This window comes from Cherax quadricarinatus, chromosome 71 (assembly GCF_038502225.1).
Source record: "Cherax quadricarinatus isolate ZL_2023a chromosome 71, ASM3850222v1, whole genome shotgun sequence".
In the NCBI taxonomy this organism is placed as follows: domain Eukaryota; kingdom Metazoa; phylum Arthropoda; class Malacostraca; order Decapoda; family Parastacidae; genus Cherax; species Cherax quadricarinatus.
In genome coordinates this window covers 6,910,861-6,934,936 of record NC_091362.1, presented here as the reverse complement: position 1 = coordinate 6,934,936, position 24,076 = coordinate 6,910,861, and the positions used below count along the sequence as shown (strand labels likewise).

At 38.5% G+C, this 24,076-nt stretch overlaps 1 protein-coding gene across 4 annotated transcripts in view; it reads left to right on the top strand.

Annotated features, from left to right (window-relative positions):
• Positions 1 to 24,076, top strand: part of trbd (ubiquitin thioesterase trabid) — a 111,837-nt gene that overhangs the window by 62,902 nt on the left and 24,859 nt on the right. For all 4 annotated transcript variants that reach the window (XM_053793626.2, XM_053793623.2, XM_053793625.2 and 1 more), the window contains 4 exons: positions 7,676 to 7,781; positions 15,566 to 15,810; positions 16,166 to 16,294; positions 22,781 to 22,878. In XM_053793626.2, coding sequence (XP_053649601.1) covers positions 7,676 to 7,781; positions 15,566 to 15,810; positions 16,166 to 16,294; positions 22,781 to 22,878 — 578 coding nt within the window. The remainder of the gene's footprint in view (positions 1 to 7,675; positions 7,782 to 15,565; positions 15,811 to 16,165; positions 16,295 to 22,780; positions 22,879 to 24,076) is intronic.

Below are 24,076 nucleotides of genomic sequence, written 5' to 3'. Positions count from 1 at the left end.
TGTGTGATTTGTTAAAATAATGTTCAAAATTATTCAGTAAATGTTTTACGTTTCCTTCAGAAGTCCTTAACACAATGGCAGTACTCCATGTAGAATTACAGAACAGGTCAAAGATGAGATCATCCACTTAAGTAGCAATGTTTCTCAGTCAGCACAAGTTGTTTAATAGGTACTACTGCCACTCCTAGCAATATGTCTAGACATGTTGAATGTTAGTTGCTATTACCACTTGCAAAAACTCACCTTGACATGTTGAGTGATAGGTGCTACTGGCACTCTTAGAAACATGTCTAGTGCGACAGACACTACTGGCACTGTAATGTGTGATTAGCAAACAAACTCTCTGTGCACTACTGAGCTCCACACAATCTCCTCTTTTCTCATCCTGATAGCTGGTTTAGTTGAGTCTGTTCACTATTTACTCAGATTCCTAATGCTCTGTGTGCTCTATCTTTTGGACTACCCTCTGACCTGAAAGATCCAGGACTGGTTAGCTTGTGTGCTCTCTGGCACAAGGTTGTGGAGTTCTCTTGGTGCCCAGGCCTTGTTGGTTTACCAGGAAATGAGCAGGCAAATGCCAAGGCAAAGGCTGCTAGAACAAGTTCAGTATAGCAGACTTCAACCTTAAAGTGACTTCATGGGCTACATACATAGATATATCCTTGAGAGGTGGCAGGTGCAGTGGACCCTACAGATGAGAAGCAAGTTGTATAGGATTTGGCAGGGTGTGTGTATTTGGTCTTCTGCAACAGTAATTGTCACTTTGAAACTCATCTCTGCTGGTTGAGGATCAAAGACACCCGTCTCTCCCATAACCACTCATTTGCAAGTATTTCTGCTTCTCTGTAACTTGTGGTATGCAGTTGACTGTGAAAGACATTTTGACTTTCCCATGGCTAAGATCTTTTTACTTTCATCATAGTTTTTATAACTAAGGAGGGTGTTCTAGGGATCTCTGGAAAACTTTTAGGAGAGTCTTTTAGCATTAACCATTTAATTATATTCTTAACTGATACTAATTATTTTAACTGTGTGTGATAGTACAGGCAGGCCCAGCTTTACAGCACTTCACTTTACAGCATTTTGCTAATGCAGTGGTTTTCAGTTATACAGTGGACCCCCGGTATTCGATATTAATCCGTTCCTGAGAGCTCATCGAATACCGAAAATACCGAAAAGCGAATCAATTTTCTTCATAAGAAATAATGGAAATCAAATTAATCTGTGCAAGACACCCAAAAGTATGAAAAAACAAAATTTACCACATGAAATATTAAGTTTAATGCAATAGAATAATTACAATAACAACAATAACAATAAAATAATAACAAAAGAATAATTGACATTTACCTTTAATGAAGATCTGGTGATGATTGATGGGATGGGAGGAGGAGAGTGTGGATGGTGTTAGTGTTTAGAACGGGAATCCCCTTCCATTAGGACTTGAGGTAGCAAGTCCTTTTCCGGGGTTACTTCCCTTCTTCTTTTAATGCCACTAGGACCAGCTTGAGAGTCACTGGACTTCTGTCGCACAACATATCTGTCCATAGAAGCCTGTACCTCCCATTCCTTTATGACATTCCTGAAGCGTTTCACAACATTGTCAGTGTAATAGTCACCAGCACGGCTTGCAATAGCTGTGTTAGGGTGATTGTCATCAAAAAAGGTTTGCACTTTAAGCCACATTGCACACATTTCCTTAATCTTTGAAGTAGGCAACTTCTTCAATTTCTCTGTCCCCTCCTCCGAAGCAGTTTCTTCAGGTCTGGCCTCTTGCTGTTGAAGATGATCTAGCAGCTCATCAGTGGTTAGTTCTTCATTGTCCTCCTCCACGAACTCTTCCACATCCTCCCCACTAACCTCCAACCCCAAGGACTTCCCCAATGCCACAATGGATCCCTTAACTGGCATAGGCTTCTCAGGGTTAGCCTCAAATCCTTCAAAATCCCTTTTGTCTACACATTCTGGCCACAGTTTTTTTCCAAGCAGAGTTCAAGGTCCTCTTAGTCACTCCCTCCCAAGCCGTACCTATAAGGTTTATACAATTGAGGATATTAAAGTGTTCCTTCCGAAACTCTGAAAGAGTCAGTTGAGTTTCTGTGGTCACTACAAAGCACTTTTGAAACATAGCTTTTGTGTACAGTTTCTTGAAGTTGGAAATGACCTACTGGTCCATGGGCTGCAGGAGAGGAGTGGTATTAGGAGGCAAAAACTTGACCTTAATGAAGCTCATGTCCCCAGAAAGTCGCTCTGCCAAGTCTGTAGGATGACCAGGGGCATTGTCTAATACCAGGAGGCACTTAAGGTCTAATTTCTTTTCAATTAGGCAATTTTTCACAGTGGGGGCAAATGCATGGTGTAACCAGTCATAGAAAAAGTCCCTAGTGACCCATGCCTTACTGTTTGCCCTCCACAGCACACACAAATTAGCCTTGAGGACATTGTTTTTCCTGAACACTCTGGGAGTTTCAGAGTGATACACCAATAAAGGCTTCACTTTGCAATCACCACTAGCATTGGCATACATCAACAGAGTAAGCCTGTCTTTCATAGGCTTATGTCCTGGAAGTGCCTTTTCCTCCTGAGTAATGTAGGTCCTGCTTGGCATTTTCTTCCAAAACAGGCTAGTTTCATCGCAATTAAACACTTGTTCAGGTTTAAATTCTTCACTGTCTATGTAATCCTTGAATTCCTTCACATATTTTTCAGCTGCTTTTTGGTCCGAACTGGCAGCCTCACCATGCCTAATAACACTATGTATGCCACTACGATTCTTAAATCTTTCAAACCAACCTTTGCTGGCCTTAAATTCACTCACATCAGCATTAGTTGCAGGCAATTTCTTTACCAAATCGTCATGCAACTGCCTAGCCTTTTCACAAATGATTGCTTGATAGATGCTATCTCCTGCTATCTGTTTTTCATTTATCCACACCAATAATAGTCTCTCAACATTTTCTAACACTTGCGGTCGCTGTTTCGTAATCACAGTTGCACCTTTTGCAAGAACAGCTTCCTTGATTGCCGCTTTCCTGGTCACTATAGTAGAGATGGTTGATTGGGGTTTTCTATACACCCTGACCAGCTCCGATACACCCACTACACTTTCGTACTTTGCAATTATCTCTTTCTTCATTTCAATAGTCATTAGCACCTTTCTTCTCAAAGGGTTGGCACTAGAAGCTTTCTTGGGGCCCATGGTGACTTATTTTGCAGAAACAAGCACCAAAAATAGTGATAATATGGAATGTACCAAATGTATCCTTAGATGCACTCACACTGACTGGCTTGTAAACACTGGCACACATGGTGCAGTTCAGGCCACACATGGACATGTCTTGTACGAATCGCATCGAATACCGGGTTTTCAAACGGATACCATGGCAAAATTTTTGCAATAAAATGCATCGAATACTGGATTTATCGCATACCGATGCCATCGAATACCGGGGGTCCACTGTACTCATTTCTTCATTTATTCAGACTACCTACAATAAATATATTCATTACTAGATATAAGCTAAGGACGAAAATATTTTAGGGTAAGTAATGTGTGTACTGTACATGCATTTTTTATTCCTAGCTCTATTGCTTGCTTAATATATGATACTGTAAACATGTTATCAGGCTTTTATATGCATTTGAAAATAAAAGAAAAAGGCTGTGTTTTGCTTTACAGCAATTTTCACTTTATAGCAGTAGTCTGGAACCTAACCTGTTGTATAAGAGGGGCCTGCCTGTATTTGTATTGTGTTTATTCATACCTGGAGAGGGTTTCAGGGGTCAACGCCCCTGTGACTCGGTCTGAGACCAGGCCTCATGGTGGATCAGGGCATGATCAGGTACCCAGCTATACAGAAGTAAGATTAGGGACAAGATTGGCCCACTTAAGAGTAACTCTGGTCAGATCACTGACAGTGATAAGAATATGTGTGAAATTCTAAATATCTACTTCCTCTCAGTTTTCACCCAGGAAAATACTAGCGATATTCCTGAAATAATAGATTATGTAGAACAGGACGATAATAAACTATGTACGATTGCGGTAACTAGTGACATGGTCCTCAGACAAATAGAGAAACTAAAACCTAACAAATCCCCAGGTCCTGATGAACTGTTTGCAAGGGTGTTAAAGGAATGTAAAGAGGAACTTAGCATACCTTTGGCTAATCTTTTTAACATGTCACTACAAACTGGCATAGTGCCTGATAAGTGGAAAATGGCAAATGTAATACCTATTTACAAGGCAGGTGACAGGTCCTTGGCTTCGAACTATAGACCAATAAGCCTTACCTCCATAGTGGGAAAATTTATGGAATCAATAATTGCAGATGCAATTCGTAGCCATCTTGACAGGCACAGATTGATTAATGAATCACAACACGGTTTTACAAAGGGGCGTTCCTGTCTTACGAATTTACTAACTTTTTTCACTAAGGTATTTGAGGAGGTAGATCTTGGTAATGAATATGATATTGTGTATATGGACTTCAGTAAGGCTTTCGATAGAGTTCCACACCAGAGGCTATTGAGGAAACTTAGGGCACACGGAATAGGAGGAGAAATTTTTTCCTGGGTAGAAGCATTGCTGACAAATAGACAGCAGAGAGTTTTCATAAATGGGGAGAAATCAGAATGAGGGCACGTCTCAAGCGGTGTTCCTCAGGGGTCAGTGTTGGGCCCGTTGTTGTTCACAATTTACATAAACGACATAGATGAGGGAATAAATAGCGACATAAGCAAATTTGCTGATGACACCAAAATAGGCCGTCCAATTCATTCTAATGAGGACATTAGAGCACTCCAGGATGATTTGAATAGACTGATGCAATGGTCGGAGAAGTGGCAGATGCAGTTTAATATTGACAAATGCAAAGTTCTAAATGTTGGACAGGAAAATAACCATTCCACATATTAACTAAATAATGTAGATCTTAATACTACTGATTGCAAAAAGGATTTAGGAGTTCTGGTTAGCAGTAACCTAAAACCAAGACAACATTGCATTAGTGTTCGCAATAAAGCTAACAGAATTCTTGGCTTCATATCTAGAAGTATAAATAATAGAAGTCCTCAGGTTGTTCTTCAACTCTATATATCCTTGGTTAGGCCTCATTTAGACTATGCTGCTCAGTTCTGGTCACCGTATTACAGAATGGATATAAATGCTCTGGAAAATGTACAGAGGAGGATGACAAAGATGATCCCATGTATCAGAAATCTTCCCTATGAGGATAGACTGAGGGCCCTGAATCTGCACTCTCTCGAAAGGCGTAGAATTAGGGGGGATATGATCAAGGTGTATAAAAGGAAAACAGGAATAAATAAAGGGGATGTAAATAGCGTGCTGAAAATTTCCAGCCATGACAGGACTCGCAGCAATGGTTTCAAGTTGGAAAAATTCAGATTCAGGAAGGATATAGTAAAGCACTGGTTTGGTAATAGAGTTGTGGATGAGTGGAACAAACTCCCGAGTACAGTTATTCAGGCTAAAAAGTTGTGTAGTTTTAAAAATAGGTTAGATAAATACATGAGTGGGTGTGGGTGGGTGTGAGTTGACCTGACTAGCTTGTGCTGCTGGGTCTGGTGCAGTGCTCCATCCTTGAGTGGAGATGACCAGGCTGGGTGGGTCATTGGAATAATCCGGGAGGTGGGTCATTGGTCTAATCCGGGGGGGAAACATGGACCTGCTCTGCTTGGGTCAGTAGGCCTGTTGCAGTGTTCCTTCTTTCTTATGTTCTTATGTTCTTATGCTGGTCGCAGACAAACTCACATACGAACCACAGCCCGGCTGGTCAGGTACTGACTTTAGGTGCCTGTCCAGTACCTTCTTGAAGACAGCCAGGGGTCTACAGTAGAACCTCTACTTGCGAGTGCATCCATGTGTGAGTTTTTCCAAATACGAGCAGTAGATGGGTCAATTTTTTGTTTCCATATGCTAGCAAAATTTCCATAAGCAAGCAGACCTCAAGGCAGGTTCCTTGACACTGGTGAGGGGCTCTTGCTCTTGATCTAGGGAATTGTATCTCATTTGTTTGTTGGACTATCTTATTGAAACTTGGGCAATGCGTGATGGAAAGATGCTTAACGTACGCCAAAAATGAAAGAAATTGGAGCATAAATAATGGAGTTCACATCTCAGCAATTAGCCACCCCTTAGCGGTATTTTCGTATGGTTTTTATGGTTGTATTCTTGTTTTTTTGGTCTCATTTGATAGAATGGAAGATATATTACAGAAATAGAAATGATTTTGATTACTTTCACAACGAAAAGCACCTTGAAATTGAGCTCAACGAGGGAGAAATGCTCGTTTGCCACATATATGATGACGTATTTTATTCATTCTAGAGTATCAGGTTTCTATGTTATTTATATTGTTTGTTAGGTCATATTAGATGAACTGTGATAGATAATAAGCTGTATAGATGATATTAGCAAAATTATTCATGAAGTATTTTGTCCGGTCTCCAGATGAACTGTCGTCCACTGCTGACACTGCCCATACCACTACGTGAATTACATGTTTTATCCATTTTAGAGTATATATCAGGTTTCTATGTTATTTATATTGTTTATTATGTCATATTAGATCATATTAGTTGCGAGCAAGGTCGTGGAACAGATTAAACTCGCAAGTAGAGGTTCCACTGTATTGGTAATCCCCCTTATGTATGCTGGGAGGCAGTTGAACGGTCTTGGGGGGGCTCCTGACACTTACTGTGTTGGCTCTCAGTGTACTCGTGGTGCCCCTGCTTTTCAATGGGGGAATGTTGCATCTTTTGCCGAGTCTTTTGCTTTCATAGGGAGTGATTTTCGTGTGTAAGTTTGGTACTAATACCTCTAGGATTTTCCAAGTGTATATTATCATGTATCTCTCTCACTTGCGTTCAAGGGAATACAAATCAAATGACTTCAACTGTTCCCAGTAATTTAGGTGCCTTATTGTACTTATGCTGTGAAAATTCTTTGTAAATTCTCCAGGTCAGCAATTTTTGCCTGCGTTGAAGGGGGCAGTTAGTGTACAGCAGTATTCCAGCCTAGAGAGAACAAGCAATTTGAAGAGAATCATCATGGGCTTGGCATCCCTAGTTTTGAAGGTTCTCATTTTCCATACTATCATTTTCATAGCAGATGCAATAGATACATTGTTGTGGTCTTTGAAGGCGAGGTTCTCTGACATTATCGCTCCCAGGTCCTTCACATTACTTTTTTGCTCTATTGTATTGTTAAAATTTGTTGTATACTGTGATATAGTTTTAATTTCCTAAAGTTTTCCATATCTGAGTAGTTGAAATTTCTCTTCACTGAACTTCATGTTGTTTTGAGTGGCCCATTTGAAGATTTGGTTGATGTCCGCTTGGAGTTTTGTGGTGTCTTCGATGGAGGTCACTGTCATGGCAGTTCAGGTAAAGGAAGACACAGAGCAATGGCGTACATCTCTGTCTATGTCAGATATGAGGATAAGGAATAGTTTTTTATTGTTAATTTTATATTTGTTTTTTCTTATGCGTTATATTATTTTTATTGCTAAGAGCACTGAATGATCTACACAAAGTTCTCTTCAAATTTCAGAACAGCTTACCTATAGAAGCACATCCAAACATGTTAATTGATAGGCATTACTGCTAATCACATCATTTAAAGAATCTTTGACAGTCATTTAATTTTTTTCAGGTGACTGCCTCCTTGACTCGATACTTCAGTCTACGTGGGGTGTGTTTGACAGAGAAAATGTCCTTCGACGAGCTTTATCCGACAGTCTCTCAGAAGCTTCTCATTTGTAAGAATCGTTTTTTTATTAACTGTAATTTTTGTTTTAACTGACAGTATGCAGTTTTTATTTTGACAGTAATGTGAACATTTTTCACCTTCCTCCTTTTTAGGCTAAAGTGGATCAGGTATAAATAAGTACAAAGATTTGACAATAACATAGAGTGGAAACACTATGTAAGAAGTTCATTTTATTTAAGATGACCTTTTTGTCATAGAGGGATTAATGATATACAAAGAAAATAAACATTCGTGGTTGGTTGAGTGGGAGGGAGGGAGAGAATAACAATGTTGGGTCATGATGTGAGGGCATCACACACACTGATTTATAATGTTTCACACATTGACTCTGCTGATCAGTAGTTTTTCAGGTGTCATCACTGTATTTTGTTCTGCTGTATTGGTGTTGAATGGCTACAGCTTTTGTGCACATCTTCCTTGGCTTTTCTAGTTGTATGATCCATTTTGATCTTGACTTTTCAAGTATAGTATCCAAATGGTGTACTGCCAGTACCTAATAGTGGTGGAAAGACAGCCTGCAAAACAAGTTTTCATTGAGACAACATTTCACTCTGTGTAAAGGTTTATCAACTTAATAAAACTCTATTCTGAGTGAAACCTCTTGTTTTACATAGTGCAGTTTTCCTTCTTTGTGTTGTTTCTCTGTGTATGATACAGAGACTGTTAGTTTTGTGTATATGGAAAATATAGTTGTGTTATTTTCTTATGTGCAGGTGTTGTTAGTACAGTATTCTATATATGGCAAGCATACTTTTTGTTGCTCTTTTTATGATGCTGATATTATTTGCAATGTCTCTTGTGTAAACATTCTTAAACTGTTCCTAGGTATAATACGCACTTCTGCTGTAATTGCTTTATTGATGTGAAGTCACCTGATTGTTACATTAACCCTTAGACTGTCAGTCAAATACAGTAGAACACCCATATCCTTGTATTCGGTTTCTGCAGTTTCAGTTATCTGTGGTTCACCTCAGCCTAAAAAATATTAATTAAGGAGGTTGCAATTTTATGTTTCAGTTTTTTTTTTTTATTTATTTTCTGATTTCAATAATTTTTTCTGTTGTTTTAATAAAAGTGCATAAAACATAGTAATATAAAGTTTCATTAAAATTGATCAACAAACAAATGAATATATAAAAATATGCTGAAAATTGGATTTGGCAGCAAATTGGCACATACTGGTACTGCCAAAAGTTGTCTTCAGAAGCAGCAGCAGCGGCAGCAGCAAAAGGAGGTGTAGCAGCTGCAGTAAAAGCAGGTGTAGCAGCTGCAGGAAAAGCAGCTGTAGCAGTAACAGCAGATGGAATCGAGTCAGTTATATTTCTCTTTGCTGATGATGAAATCTAATTCAAGATAAATATGTATCAACACCACCAGTAGACGGGTATGAAATGTATAAATCCGACTGTCTGCCCAAAACACTGACACTGTATACAGTGGTGCCCCGAGTTTTGAACTTCTTCGTTCCAGAAGGCTGCTCGAGTGCCGTTACTGAACGAATTTGTTCCCATAAGGAATTATGTAAATTTGATTAGTCTGTTTCAGACCCCCAAAAATGCACTTACAAAAGCACTTACAAAAATACTCTTACATAATTGGTCGAGTTGAGAGCAGTTCCAAACTGGGTACCACTGTACATCACCACCACCACTACTACTCCAGCAGCTGCTGCAGTTTTAACATATATACACATACATGACAGGAAGTAGTATTTCACATTCCTCACACTCATGCCATGTATCTAGGTGTTTAGTTAGTTGTCTTGCAGTGTGAGCACAGACAGACATAACATATCTTCCGATTCCATTTCTTCTTGTCAGTTACAGGAAGTGGCGTTAGAAAATGTTTACCATGCCTCAGACAAGATGATGTTTGGTCGTCAGTATGGCAGCACATGTGCGCTGTTGGTGTTGTGATCTAGCATTTCTGTATTATTTGTCTGATGACAGACAAAGAGAAGTTGATACATGTTTGTCTGTTCCTAGTCTTGTTCTGGTGCATATTTTAGGCATTCAGCAATACAGTGTTAACAAGATGCAAAACAGTTATATGGACCACTTATAACTCTCTTACACAGCAAACACAATCTGCATGTTACAATTCTTGACAAATGCATGGTATTTGTGTAGTGTACAGTGTGACAGCAGTTGATCTCACAGTGGGTTCATTCATTTCTCTTTTCCCCCTTCCTGCTTCTTTCATTTTATTATGGTGGATGGATGTCAACAGTGTCACTTGTTTATCATGTCATTGAAATACCAAGATGTCATTGGCAGTGGTTGAGCTGACGTGACAGGTGATGGATGCATGAGCCGGCTTTAAGACCCAGTTCACTTTGCCTGAAGATGTAACCCCTCCCCCAGTTTATGCCCTGTGGTTTAACAAAAATCTTGATTATTTGAGAGAAAGTGTAGAGGCTACCCCCTCCCCCCTTCCCTTCCTCTTATGTCCAGTAATATATGGTAATTCACCTGCACCATTCTTATACAGCAGTTTCCCACTTATACGGCAGGTTGGGTTCCAGGCTACCGCCGGAAAGTGGACATCACCGGAAAGCAGAACGCCATTTTTTTCCACTAATAAATGCATATAAATGCCAGATAACAAGTTCACACTAATACATATTAAGTTAGCAATAGAACTAGGCATTAAAAAAAACAATAATAAGTAAAATACACACACAGTACACTCATTACTTACCTCAAAATATTTGTAGTCTTAATGTAGGAGGAGAAGTGAGTAAACGGCATAAAAACGAATAAACGAGAGAGAGAGAGAACGAGTAAATGAGAGAGGACAGAGCCACAGAGGATGTAAGCAAACAGATGAACGCATCTGATTTTGGTTGATACATATTTGTTCCCATGTCTGTGAATCTTATACCATAATACAAACACCTTACATTGTGTAGAAGTTGTCTCCACATTGGTAAAGTAGAATAAATAAAGAGCAACACTCTCATTCTCATGTAGCACACCATTTTTAGAAGGAATAACGCTCATGGTGAAGGCATACAAAAGGAATAATTTTCTACAGTTACTCCCAGTAATACTATTGTGTACACATTTTCTTTGGTGTTGAACTATAGAAAACATTATTCTTTCCTACATCAACACTGCAACTGCCTCTCTTCACATAACAACAGAGTTCAGTTCCTAAGACCTTGTCGGTAAATGAATTCGTCGCTAAGTGAGGTGTGTACTGTAATTGTAGTGGGTTTGTGTCAACTATATTTGATGGTGTTTTAATATCACCTTTGCACCATTTATAACATTTCTGGTATATTTTTAAATGTTTATACAGTAATTTACTATATATTGTAATAAGCAGAATAGAGAAAATCAGCTCTAATGTACATTATTTAGGTATGTATACTGGTCAGAGAGCCCGTTGTAAGTCCGAGTCATCAGTAAATGAGTACATCGCTAAGTGAGGAGAGGCTGTATTTATGTTAATTTATTCTTCGATGGATGTATTTATCATGTTTATATGTTATGTAGCGTGTTTATTATATAATTTGAAAAAATATCATAGATGGATTAATCAAAATGTCTCTTTAATGTAATATACGACATTTAATGTGCATCAAAGTGATTATTATTATTATTATTATTATTATTATTATTATTATTATTATTATTATTATTATTATTATTATTATTATTATTATCATTATTAATATGGCATCTTCAAGATTAATAAGACACTTAGTGATTTTAATGTGTACCTGCATGCCAACACAGTGTGTAAGTTTATTTAGATACAGGTGCCCATAAGTATAATTATCGGAGTATATATAAAATATGAAATAACTTTAAAACACTTGAAACGTTGGAAACTTTCCAGACATAATGGAGAGTCGTGTTCATGGAGATTGTAAACAAACTGGGTGGAGCACGGTGACTGTGTTAGAAGGTTTGGTAGAGAGTTTCGGTCATAATTTGCAATGTTCATATTAGTGGAACGCCATAAGGTGAAACATTGTAAAGCGGGGTCCTACTGTATATAATAATAAGTATTTCATCTACATTATTTCCAGAAATTTTGAATGATGTTATTATTGAGAGGATGGAAATTTTTTAAGCTAGGTAGTAGGTTGGTAGACAGCACCCACCCAGGGAGGTACAGTGGACCCCCAGTATTCGATATTAATTCGTTCCTGAGAGCTCATCGAATACCGAAAATATCGAAAAGTGAATCAATTTTCCCCATAAGAAATAATGGAAATCAAATTAATCCGTGCAAGACACCCAAAAGTATGAAAAAAAATTTTACCACATGAAATATTAAGTTTAATGCAATAGAATAATTACAATAACAACAATAACAATAGAATAATAATATAATAATTGACACTTACCTTTAATGAAGATCTGGTGATGATTGATGGGATGGGAGGAGGGGAGTGTGTCGAAGTTGTTACTGTTTAGAAGGGGAATCCCCTTCCATTAGGACTTGAGGTAGCAAGTCCTTTTCCGGGGTTACTTCCCTTCTTTTAATGCCACTAGGACCATCTTGAGAGTCACTGGACTTCTGTCGCCATTCCTTTAAGATTTGTCTAAAATGGGCCATAACATTGTCATTGTAATAGTCACCAGCACAGATTGCAGTAGCTGTGTTAGGGTGATTTTCATCCATAAAGGTTTGCAGTTCAACCCACTTTGCACACATTTCCTTAATTTTTGAAGTAGGCACAATGGATTCCACAACTGGCATAGGCTTCTCAGGGTTAGCCCCAAACCTTTCAAAATCTTTCTTAATTTCCATACTAATTCTCACCCTTTTTAGCACAGGGTTGGCACTAGAAGCTTTCTTGGGGCCCATGGTGACTTACTTTGCAGAAACAAGCACCAAAAACAGTGATAATATGGAATGTACCGAATGTATCCTTAGATGTGTGCACACTGCCTGGCTTGTAAACGCTGGCACACACGGGACAGTTCAGGCCACATGTGGACACGTCTCGTACGAATCGCATTGAATACCAGGTTTTCGATCGGATACAGAGGCGAAATTTTTGCTTTAAAATGCATCGAATACCGGATTTATCGGATACCGATGCCATCGAATACCGGGGGTCCACTGTACTACCGTCCTGCCAAGCGAGTGTAAAACGGAAGCCTGTAATTGTTTTACATGATGGTAGGATTGCTGGTGTATTTTTGCTGTCTTGTAAACATGCAAGATTTCAGTACATCTTGCTACTTCTACTTACACTTAGGTCACACTATACATACATGTACAAGCATATTTATACACACCCCTCTGGGTTTTCTTCTATTTTCTTACTAGTTCTTGTTCTTGTTTATTTTCTCTTATCTCCATGGGGAAGTGGAACAGAGTTCTTCCTCTGTAAGCCACGCATGTCGTAAGAGGTGACTAAAATGCCGGGAGCAAGGGGCTAGTAACCCCCCTCTCTTATATATATATTATTAAATTTAAAAGGAGAAACTTTTGTTTTTCCTGTGGGGCCACCCTGCCTCAGTGTGATACGACCAGTTTGTTGAAAGAAAGAAGAAGAGTTGAAATTGAAGGTTCATTGACTTTGGAGAGTATTATTACTTTTCATTATGGTTTATTAGATTCTAATGTTTGGGAGATAGTTTTCAGTGTTTTTTTTTTTTTCATATCTCCTGTTGTTTCATTAAATATATTTCAGTAGATTTCTTTGGAGTTACAATTGAATTGATAAGTATTGTTCTGTATCTTGTTTGTAGATTCTTTAGAGACTAGGCCTATCTTATACTCAGGTTTCTTGCTAATAGATCTAAATTAGCCTTTTTTAACTGTTACTTGTTTCATTATGTGGTGACATTTTGTTCTGGAGATGGGAAGTACAGTGCCTGCACTCTGAAGGAGGGGTGTTAATGTTGCAGTTTAAAAACTGTAGTGTACAACACCCTTCTGGTAAGACAGTGATGGAGTGAATGATGGTGAAAGTTTTTCTTTTTCGGGCCACCCTGCCTTGGTGGGAATCGGCCAGTGAGATAATAAAAAAATAAAATATGATTGTGTTCTGCAGAGTTCTGTGTTACATCGTAAAGATTTTGTATTATAGAGTTGTGCTGTAGAGTTGTGTTATACTTGACTGTATTACAGAGGTGATGTGTTAAAGTAGACTCTTATAGTACTCCTTTGTATAGTGTGATTTTTTTGTGAATTCAACTGAAAAAGTTCATCCAAGATAGAATAGCACACACCTTCCCATGTGCTATTAAATTTTGGATGTACTTTTTCAGTCACATTTACCAAAAATCACACTACATGTACACCTACCATCCAACTTACGACCGAGTTTGGTTCCGAGAAACCGGTTGTAAGTCGAAATGGTCGTAAGTCGAACTTTACTACTGAATATCAGCAAAACATTTTTGTAATGACTTTATTTTATTGTTTTATTTTGGTATTTCATGTTTTACTTTACTTTTAATGCTGTTAGTACTGTATTTTATACTGTAAGGTTTAGGATAAACACTGTGTACAACACAAATAGTTGTTTATTTCCCAGAAATTTGGCATAAAAAACACGGTCGTATGTCTAGTGGTCGTAAGTCGAGCAGGTCGTAAGTTGGATGGTAGGTGTATTTAGAAGAGCTTTATCAGAGAGCCTACTGTATATTGTATTGTCTTATATTGAGGAAGTTCTTTGGAAAACTGCTTAGGTGGCTTTCTCTCTTAGTGTATCCCAATTCATTGATAAAACTGTTGATTGATACATTATTAGAGAGTCTGGGTATCAGTAGTTGCCTGTTGGCTCATCAGTAATTGTGCCCCCATTTTGTGGTGCTATTTTTTAGTTCATATTTGATCTAGTGAAGAAGCATGTCTCAGTGATTACATTGGGCTTAGTATGAGATTATTATGTGCCAGGATTCCATTCTTGAAGCATCCTTGAAACTAATGCTTCACTGAATTGGCAGAATTAAATATTAAAGTTACTACCTATTATACTGCATTTGTATCTTTTTTATCAGTAGTTGAAAGTGAAGATTCTTTGTCTTTGGAGAGTACGTATTATTATTTTTCATTATGCTCTATTAGATTTTAGATTATGTTTACAAGATTGTCACTGAAGCTTACTTAGTATGTTGGTACCTGGGATTTTGTATACAGACTGTTTTAGTTGTTAATATAGGTTTCAGAGTAACTTGGACTTCCAGCAAGTGTGCATGAGCATGTTAGATAGGAGCGAGTGGAGGAAAATGGTTTTAGGACTTGACATGCTGTTGGAGTGTGAGCAAGCAACATTTATGAATAGATTTAAAAATACTGGTTAGCTGGTCTTGAGTCCTGGAGGTGGGAAGTACAGTGCCTGCACTCTTAAGGAGTTAGTGACGATGAAAGTGTTTCTTCTTTTTCGGGTCACCCTGGCTCAGTGGGAGACAGCCAATGTGTTAAAAAAAAAATTCTTCAAGTGCATCCATAGAAAGGTCAAATGTTATCTGAAATAAAGTGTACAGTACTCCCTAAGTGACATTTTAATCACTTTGAAATGTGTAGCTAACAGTTACATCACATGCCTCAAGTTTTTCTGCAATATTTTTTTAACAAGATCACATAACAAGTAAATCACATTAATCCACTATATTTTACCATGCTGAAACTGCTAACAGTAATTGCATTTATCAGTTTGTAATTCACATTAATTAATAGTCTTCATTAGTGCATATATGTTTTTATTTTTATCAGATTTCTTTACATTTAAAGCAACTATAAATTAAGTTGAACTATAAGTTTAAGAATAATTTTATAGTAATGGCATGTTTTTTTCAGATTCTATCCACGCTGGAAAGAGTACGAGCGTTGGCAGGCACGTCTGTTAGACTACTATGTTCCTGAAGGTCAAGTACTGGAGGAGTGGGCAGAGTTAATCTGCCTGGCTTCTCAACCTGGGGCTGCATTAGAGCAGTTACACATTTTTGTTTTAGCTCACATTCTTCGCAGACCAATCATTGTTTATGGTGTCAAGTGTGTCAAAAGTTTTCGAGGAGAAGATCTAGGCTTTGCTAGATTTGAAGGTAAGTTCTAGATACAAGTGCTGTAGAATATTTCAGCTTAACAGTGGAATTAATTAAAGCAAAAGTCAACTAATATAATATTGTAACTGGAAAGGTACATAGTACTGACATGATGGGTAATAAAACATAAAAGCTGTGTGGAACACTACAGTAAAAGAGGTTGCTCATGCAAGGGCTTTATCATGTAAATCATTAACTTGAAAAACCTACATAGTGACTCACTGTTATTATAGTGTTCCATATAACTTTTATCTCTTATTGTCCATAATACAGTATTGCTATTGAGCTTTATAACAATTCATATATTATTATGTTATAATGCTCGGTAGGTATTTATTTATACTGTACTTTTTAGGTGTGTATCTTCCCCTGCTTTGGGAATATTCATTTTGCTGGAAGTCACCTATTGCTCTGGGATACACACGAGGTCACTTCTCAGCACTAGTTCCCATGGAACCTGACTCTCCTGATAATTTAGGAGCTGGTAAGTGTGTAACAAAGCATTTATAGATGAAACTTTATTATTATGTGTCCCTAGGAACCACGTTGAACCTGTTTCTAGAAACTACTATATCTTTCTCTTTCAACGCACTGGCCGTATCCCACCGAGGCAGGTGGCCCAAAAGGAAAAACGAAAGTTTCTCCTTCTAAATTTAGTAATGGGTACAGGAGAAAGGGTTACTAGCCCCTTGCTCCTGGCATTTTAGTCGCCTCTTATGACATGCATGGCTTACGGAGGAAGAATTCTAATCCACTTCTCCATGGAGAAACTACTGTATGTTTTATAAGTATATATATACTGGGAAAAGTTAAAAGCAGGGGAGGGATATAGTGTTGGAGTGGTTGGTATTTTTGTTTAATAAATGTATGAAAGAGGGGAAGGTACCTAGGGATTGGCAGAGAGCATGTATAGTCCCTTTATATAAAGGGAAGGGGGACAAAAGAGATTGTAAAAATTATAGAGGAATAAGTTTACTGAGTCCTAGGTAGTAGGTTGGTAGACAGCAACCGCCCAGGGAGGTACTACCGTCCTCCCAAGTGAGCGTAAAACGGAAATCTGTAATTGTTTTACATGATGGTAAGATTGCTGGTATCTTTTTTCTGTCTCATAGACATGCAAGATTTCAGGTATGTCTTGCTACTTCTTCTTACACTTACGTCACATTGCACATACATGTACAAGCATGCATATATATATATACATATATATATATATATATATATATATATATATATATATATATATATATATATATATATATATATATATATATATATATATATATATGTATATATATATATATGTATATATATATATATATATATATATATATATATATATATATATATATATATATATATATATATATATATATATATATATATATATATATATATATATTTTTTTTTTTTTTTTTTTTTTTTTTTTTTTTTTTTTTTTTCAACAAGTCGGCCGTCTCCCACCGAGGCAGGGTGACCCAAAAAAAAAAGAAAGAAAATCCCCAAAAAGAAAATACTTTCATCATCATTCAACACTTTCACCACACTCACACATTATCACTGCTTTTGCAGAGGTGCTCAGAATACAACAGTTTAGAAGCATATATGTATAGAGATACACAACATATCCCTCCAAACTGCCAATATCCCAAACCCCTCCTTTAAAGTGCAGGCATTGTACTTCCCATTTCCAGGACTCAAGTCCGACTATATGAAAATAACCGGTTTCCCTGAATCCCTTCACTAAATATTACCCTGCTCACACTCCAACAGATCGTCAGGTCCCAAGTATCATTCGTCTCCATTCACTCCTATCTAACACGCTCACGCACGCTTGCTGGAAGTCCAAGCCCCTCACCCACAAAACCTCCTTTACCCCCTCTTTCCAACCCTTTCGAGGACGACCCCTACCCCTCTTTCCTTCCCCTATAGATTTATATGCTTTCCATGTCATTCTACTTTGATCCATTCTCTCTAAATGACCAAACCACCTCAACAACCCCTCTTCTGCCCTCTGACTAATGCTTTTATTAACTCCACACCTTCTCCTAATTTCCACACTCCGAATTTTCTGCATAATATTTACACCACACATTGCCCTTAGACAGGACATCTCCACTGCCTCCAACCGTCTCCTCGCTGCTGCATTTACCACCCAAGCTTCACATCCATATAAGAGTGTTGGTACTACTATACTTTCATACATTCCCTTCTTTGCCTCCATAGATAACGTTTTTTTGACTCCACATATACCTCAACGCACCACTCACCTTTTTTCCCTCATCAATTCTATGATTAACCTCATCCTTCATAAATCCATCCGCCGACACGTCAACTCCCAAGTATCTGAAAACATTCACTTCTTCCATACTCCTCCTCCCCAATTTGATATCCAATTTTTCTTTATCTAAATCATTTGATACCCTCATCACCTTACTCTTTTCTATGTTCACTTTCAACTTTCTACCTTTACACACATTCTCAAACTCATCCACTAACCTTTGTAATTTTTCTTTAGAATCTCCCATAAGCACAGTATCATCAGCAAAAAGTAACTGTGTCAATTCCCATTTTGAATTTGATTCCCCATAATTTAATCCCACCCCTCTCCCGAACACCCTAGCATTTACTTCTTTTACAACCCCATCTATAAATATATTAAACAACCATGATGACATTACACATCCCTGTCTAAGACCTACTTTTACCGGGAAGTATTCTCCCTCTCTTCTACACACCCTAACCTGAGCCTCACTATCCTCATAAAAGCTCTTTACAGCATTTAGTAACTTACCACCTATTCCATATACTTGCAACATCTGCCACATTGCTCCTCTATCCACTCTATCATATGCCTTTTCTAAATCCATAAATGCAATAAAAACTTCCCTACCTTTATCTAAATACTGTTCACATATATGTTTCAATGTAAACACTTGATCTACACATCCCCTACCCACTCTGAAGCCTCCTTGCTCGTCCGCAATTCTACATTCTGTCTTGCCTCTAATTCTTTCAATTATAACCCTACCGTATACTTTTCCTGGTATACTCAGTAAACTTATTCCTCTATAATTTTTACAATCTCTTTTGTCCCCTTTCCCTTTATATAAAGGGACTATACATGCTCTCCGCCAATCCCTAGGTACCTTCCCCTCTTTCATACATTTATTAAACAAAAGTACCAACCACTCCAACACTATATCCCCCCCTGCTTTTAACATTTCTGTCATGATCCCATCAGTTCCAGCTGCTTTACCCCCTTTCATTCTACGTAATGCCTCACGTACCTCCACCACACTTACATTCTGCTCTTCTTCACTCCTAAAAGATGGTATACCTCCCTGGCCAGTGCATGAAATTACCGCCTCCCTTTCTTCCTTAACATTCAAAAGTTCCTCAAAATATTCTCGCCATCTACCTAATACCTCCCTCTCCCCATCTACTAACTCCCCTACTCTGTTTTTAACTGACAAATCCATACTTTCCCTAGGCTTTCTTAACTTGTTTAACTCACTCCAAAATTTTTTCTTATTTTCATAAAAATTTCTTGACAGTGCCTCTCCCACTCTTTCATCTGCTCTCCTTTTGCACTCTCTCACCACTCTCTTCACCTTTCTTTTACTCTCCATATACTCTGCTCTTCTTATAACACTTCTGCTTTGTAAAAACCTCTCGTAAGCTACCTTTTTCTCTTTTATCACACCCTTTACTTCATCATTCCACCAATCACTCCTCTTTCCTCCTGCCCCCACCCTCCTATAACCACAAACTTCTGCCCCACATTCTAATACTGCATTTTTAAAACTATTCCAACCCTCTTCAACCCCCCCACTACTCATCTTTGCACTAGCCCACCTTTCTGCCAATAGTCGCTTATATCTCGCCCGAACTTCCTCCTCCCTTAGTTTATACACTTTCACCTCCCTCGGTGGGAGACGGCCGACTTGTTGAAAAAAAAAAAATATATATTATATATATATATATAGATATATATATATATATATATATATATATATATATATATATATATATATATATATATATATATATATATATATATATATATATATACACATACACACACACACACACATACATACATACATACATACATACATTCCCCTCTGGGTTTTCTTCTATTTTCTTACTAGTTCTTGTTCTTGTTTATTTCCTGTTATCTCCATGGGGAAGTGGAACAGAATTCTTCCTCTGTAAGCCATGTGTGTTGTAAGAGGCGACTAAAATGCTGGGAGCAAGGGGCTAGTAACCCCTTCTCCTGTATAAATTAATAAATTTAAAAAGAGAGACTTTCGTTTTTCTTTTTGGGCCACTCTGCCTCAGTGGGATACGGCTGGTGCGTTGAAAGAAAGAAGTTTACTGAGTATACCAGGAAAAGTGTACGGCAGGGTTATAATTGAAAGAATTAGAGGTAAGACGGATTGTAGGATTGCGGATGAGCAAGGAGGCTTCAGAGTGGGTAGGGGGTGTGTAGATCAAGTGTTTACATTGAGGCATATATGTGAAAAGTACAGTGGACCCCCGCATAACGATCACCTCCAAATGCGACCAATTATGTAAGTGTATTTATGTAAGTGCGTTTGTATGTGTATGTTTGGGGGTCTGAAATTGACTAATCTACTTCACAATATTCCTTATGGGAAAAAATTCGGTCAGTACTGGCACCTGAACATACTACTGGAATGAAAAAGGTTCGTTAACCGGGGGTCCACTGTATTTAGATAAAAGTACGGAAGTTTTTATTGCATTTATGGATTTAGAAAAGGCATATGATAGAGTGGATAGGGGAGCAATGTGGCAGATGTTGCAAGTACTATATGGAATAGGTGGTAAGTTACTAAATGCTGTAAAGAGTTTTTATGAGGATAGTGAGGTTCATATTAGGGTGTGTAGAAGAGAGGGAGACTCCTTCCCAGTAAAAGTAGGTCTTAGACAGGGATGTGTAATGTCACCATGGTTGTTTAATATATTTATAGACGGGGTTGTAAAAGAAGTAAATGCTAGGGTGTTCGGGAGAGGGGTGGGATTAAATTATGGGGAATCAAATACAAAATGGGAATTGACACAGTTGCTTTTTGCTGATGATACTGTGCTCATGGGAGATTCTAAAGAAAAATTGCAAAGGTTAGTGGATGAGTTTGGGAGTGTGTGTAAAGGTAGAAAGTTGAAAGTGAACATAGAAAAGAGTAAGGTGATGAGGGTATCAAATGATTTAGATAAAGAAAAATTGGATATCAAATTGGGGAGGAGGAGTATGGAAGAAGTGAATGTTTTCAGACCCTTGGGAGTTGATGTGTCGGCGAATGGATTGATGAAGGATAAGGTTAATCATAGAATTGATGAGGGAAAAAAGGTGAGTGGTGCGTTGAGGTATATGTGGAGACAAAAAACTTTATTTATGGAGGCAAAGAAGGGAATGTATGAAGGTATAGTAGTACCAACACTCTTATATGGGTGTGAAGCTTGGGTTGTGAATGCAGCAGCGAGGAGGCGGTTGGAGGCAGTGGAGATGTCCTGTCTAAGGGCAATGTGTGGTGTAAATATTATGCAGAAAATTCGGAGTGTGGAAATTAGGAGGAGGTGTGGAGTTAATAAAAGTATTAGTCAGAGGGCTGAAGAGGGGTTGTTGAGGTGGTTTGGCCATTTAGAGAGAATGGATCAAAGTAGAATGACATGGAGAGTGTATAAATCTGTAGGGGAAGGAAGGCGGGGTAGGGGTCATCCTCGAAAAGGTTGGAGGGAGGGGGTAAAGGAGGTTTTGTGGGCGAGGGGCTTGGACTTCCAGCAAGTGTGCGTGAGCGTGTTAGGAGTGAATGGAGACGAATGGTATTTGGGACCTGATGATCTGTTCGAGTGTGAGCAGGGTAATATTTAGTGAAGGGATTCAGGGAAATCGGTTATTTTTATATAGCCGGACTTGAGTCCTGGAAATGGGAAGTACAATGCTTGCACTCTTAAAGTAGGGGTTCGGGATATTAGCAGTTTGGAGGGATATGTTGTGTATCTTTATAGTGATTATGTGTGAGTGAGGTTAAAGTGTTGAATGATGATGAAAGTATTTTCTTTTTGGGGATTTTCTTTCTTTTTTGGGTCACCCTGCCTCGGTGGGAGATGGCCGACTTGTTAAAAAAAAAAAAAAAATATATTGGGCCTTTGTTTCACTGCTGTTGAACATTATCTACACATTTGGTGCCTTGGGTTCTAACGTTTATTTAGAATCCTGGACTTGAGTTCTGGGAAGTGGGTGGAAATGGATAACTTGTAGATGGTAAGATAGTATTTTAACAGGATAAAGAGAGAGGGATAAAGAGTGGAGGGAGTAGTAGGAAAATTTGGAGTGCCAGGGATAAATGAAAATGGGGAACCTGTAATTGAGCTATGTGTAGGAAGAGGTTTGGTAATAAGTTATACATATTTTATGTTTTCTACTGTATAAAATCTGGTCTGAATGAAATATTGTAATAAAGGTTTCATTGCAATCTTTTTCTGACAAGAGACAAGTACATCTCACACCCTCCCCTTCTCTGGTATATACCTTATCACTTCCCTTACCCAGCCAATATATGACCCTTATGGACTTAGTACTTCCCATAAATATTACAATAATCTCCTCCTCCCTCTTCTTCCCTCCTCCTCCTCCTCCTTACTACCACCATCCAACATAGTGACCCCAGAAAAGGCAACATTTTCCAGCCCTCATTCAGTAACTGTCTTGCCAAAAGTGTGCAGATATTAAACTGTAAATGACCCTCTTAAGTTGCAGTATTGCCACCCCCCCTCCTTCACCCCTTCCCTATAATAATAATAATAATAATACAGTAAAAAATTTCTCTCATAGTTGCTTATTTGTGCTGACCATGAAATTGTAATGATTATTCAATAATAATTTTCTTTTTGAATGTGTACAAACTTATAAATTATATTCATGTGTATGATTTGCCATCTTCAGGTGCAATCTTAGATGCTGGTGAGCCCCAGGTGGTGTTCCTTCCTCTGATGACTCACGATGCCAAGCTGCTGCCTGTACATTTTCTCACACAAGCTGAGGTAAGTCAGTGCACCTGAGTTAATGTTTCTTTAAAGTAGTCAGGTGAATGTGTCGGATGTAATGCATAGTGAGTGTGTTGGATGTAAAGCATAGTGAGTGTGTTGGATGTAATGCATAGTGAGTGCTGGATGTAATGCATAGTGAGTGCATTGACCACCAGCATAGAGGACACTCTCCACAGTGTGTTGATGCTCACATACCTGGAGTACACTCTCCACAATGTATGTTGTTGCACACCTACCTATACCTCCTGGAATATATACCTGGAGAGGGTTTCGGGAGTCAGTGCCCCTGCAGACCAGTCTGTGACCAGGCCTCACGATGGATCAGGGCCTGATCATCCAGGCCCTGATCCACCATGGCTGGGTACCTGTCCAGTGCCTTCTTGAAGACAGCCAGGAGTCTATTGGTAATGCCCCATATGTATGCTGGGAGGCAGTTGAACAGTCTTGGGTCCCTGACACTTATTGTGTTGTCTCTTATCATGCTAGTGGCACCCTTGCTTTTCATTGGGGGGATGTTGCATTATATGCTGAGTCTTTTGCTTTCGTACAGAGTGATTTCATGTGCAAGTTTGGTACTAATCCCTCTAGGATTTTCCAAGTGTATATAATTTACAGTGGACTCCCGGATTTTAAGTCGTCATCGGAATAAGTAATATTCGGAATAGGTAACGTTTTTTCATCAAAATATTGGCTTGGTGAACGTCACTGAACTCGGTATAAGTCATTCGTCTGGAATGTGTCCGTGTGGCCTGAGTGGCCCTGACACTCCATGTACAGCCAGTGTGCCATTGTTTACCAGCCAATGAGAATAATCCCACGCGTTCATACGATACATTTTGTATTATTCCATTCTTTTTAGTGCTCGCAACTGCTAAATAAGCCACTCTGGACCCAAAGAAAGCTTCTAGTGCCAGCCATGGGAGAATGTGCCTTTTTCAGTGATTCTGCAATATGTACAATACTAAAGCAGCAGGAGTTGATAAAGGCTATAGCACCAGCCAGCGATAAAGTGTAGTATTAACAGTGTAGCAAGTAAGTTAAGCGTTTAATTGATAGAAAAAGGACAGCACGAAACTGACTCCTCCTTTGTTGTTGGAGGTATATAGGACTACTGACTAACGCCGCCGCCTTTGCTGCCACCTTCACCTCTACTGTCAGCGGCCCTTATACACCCAGCAACATGCTTACAAGA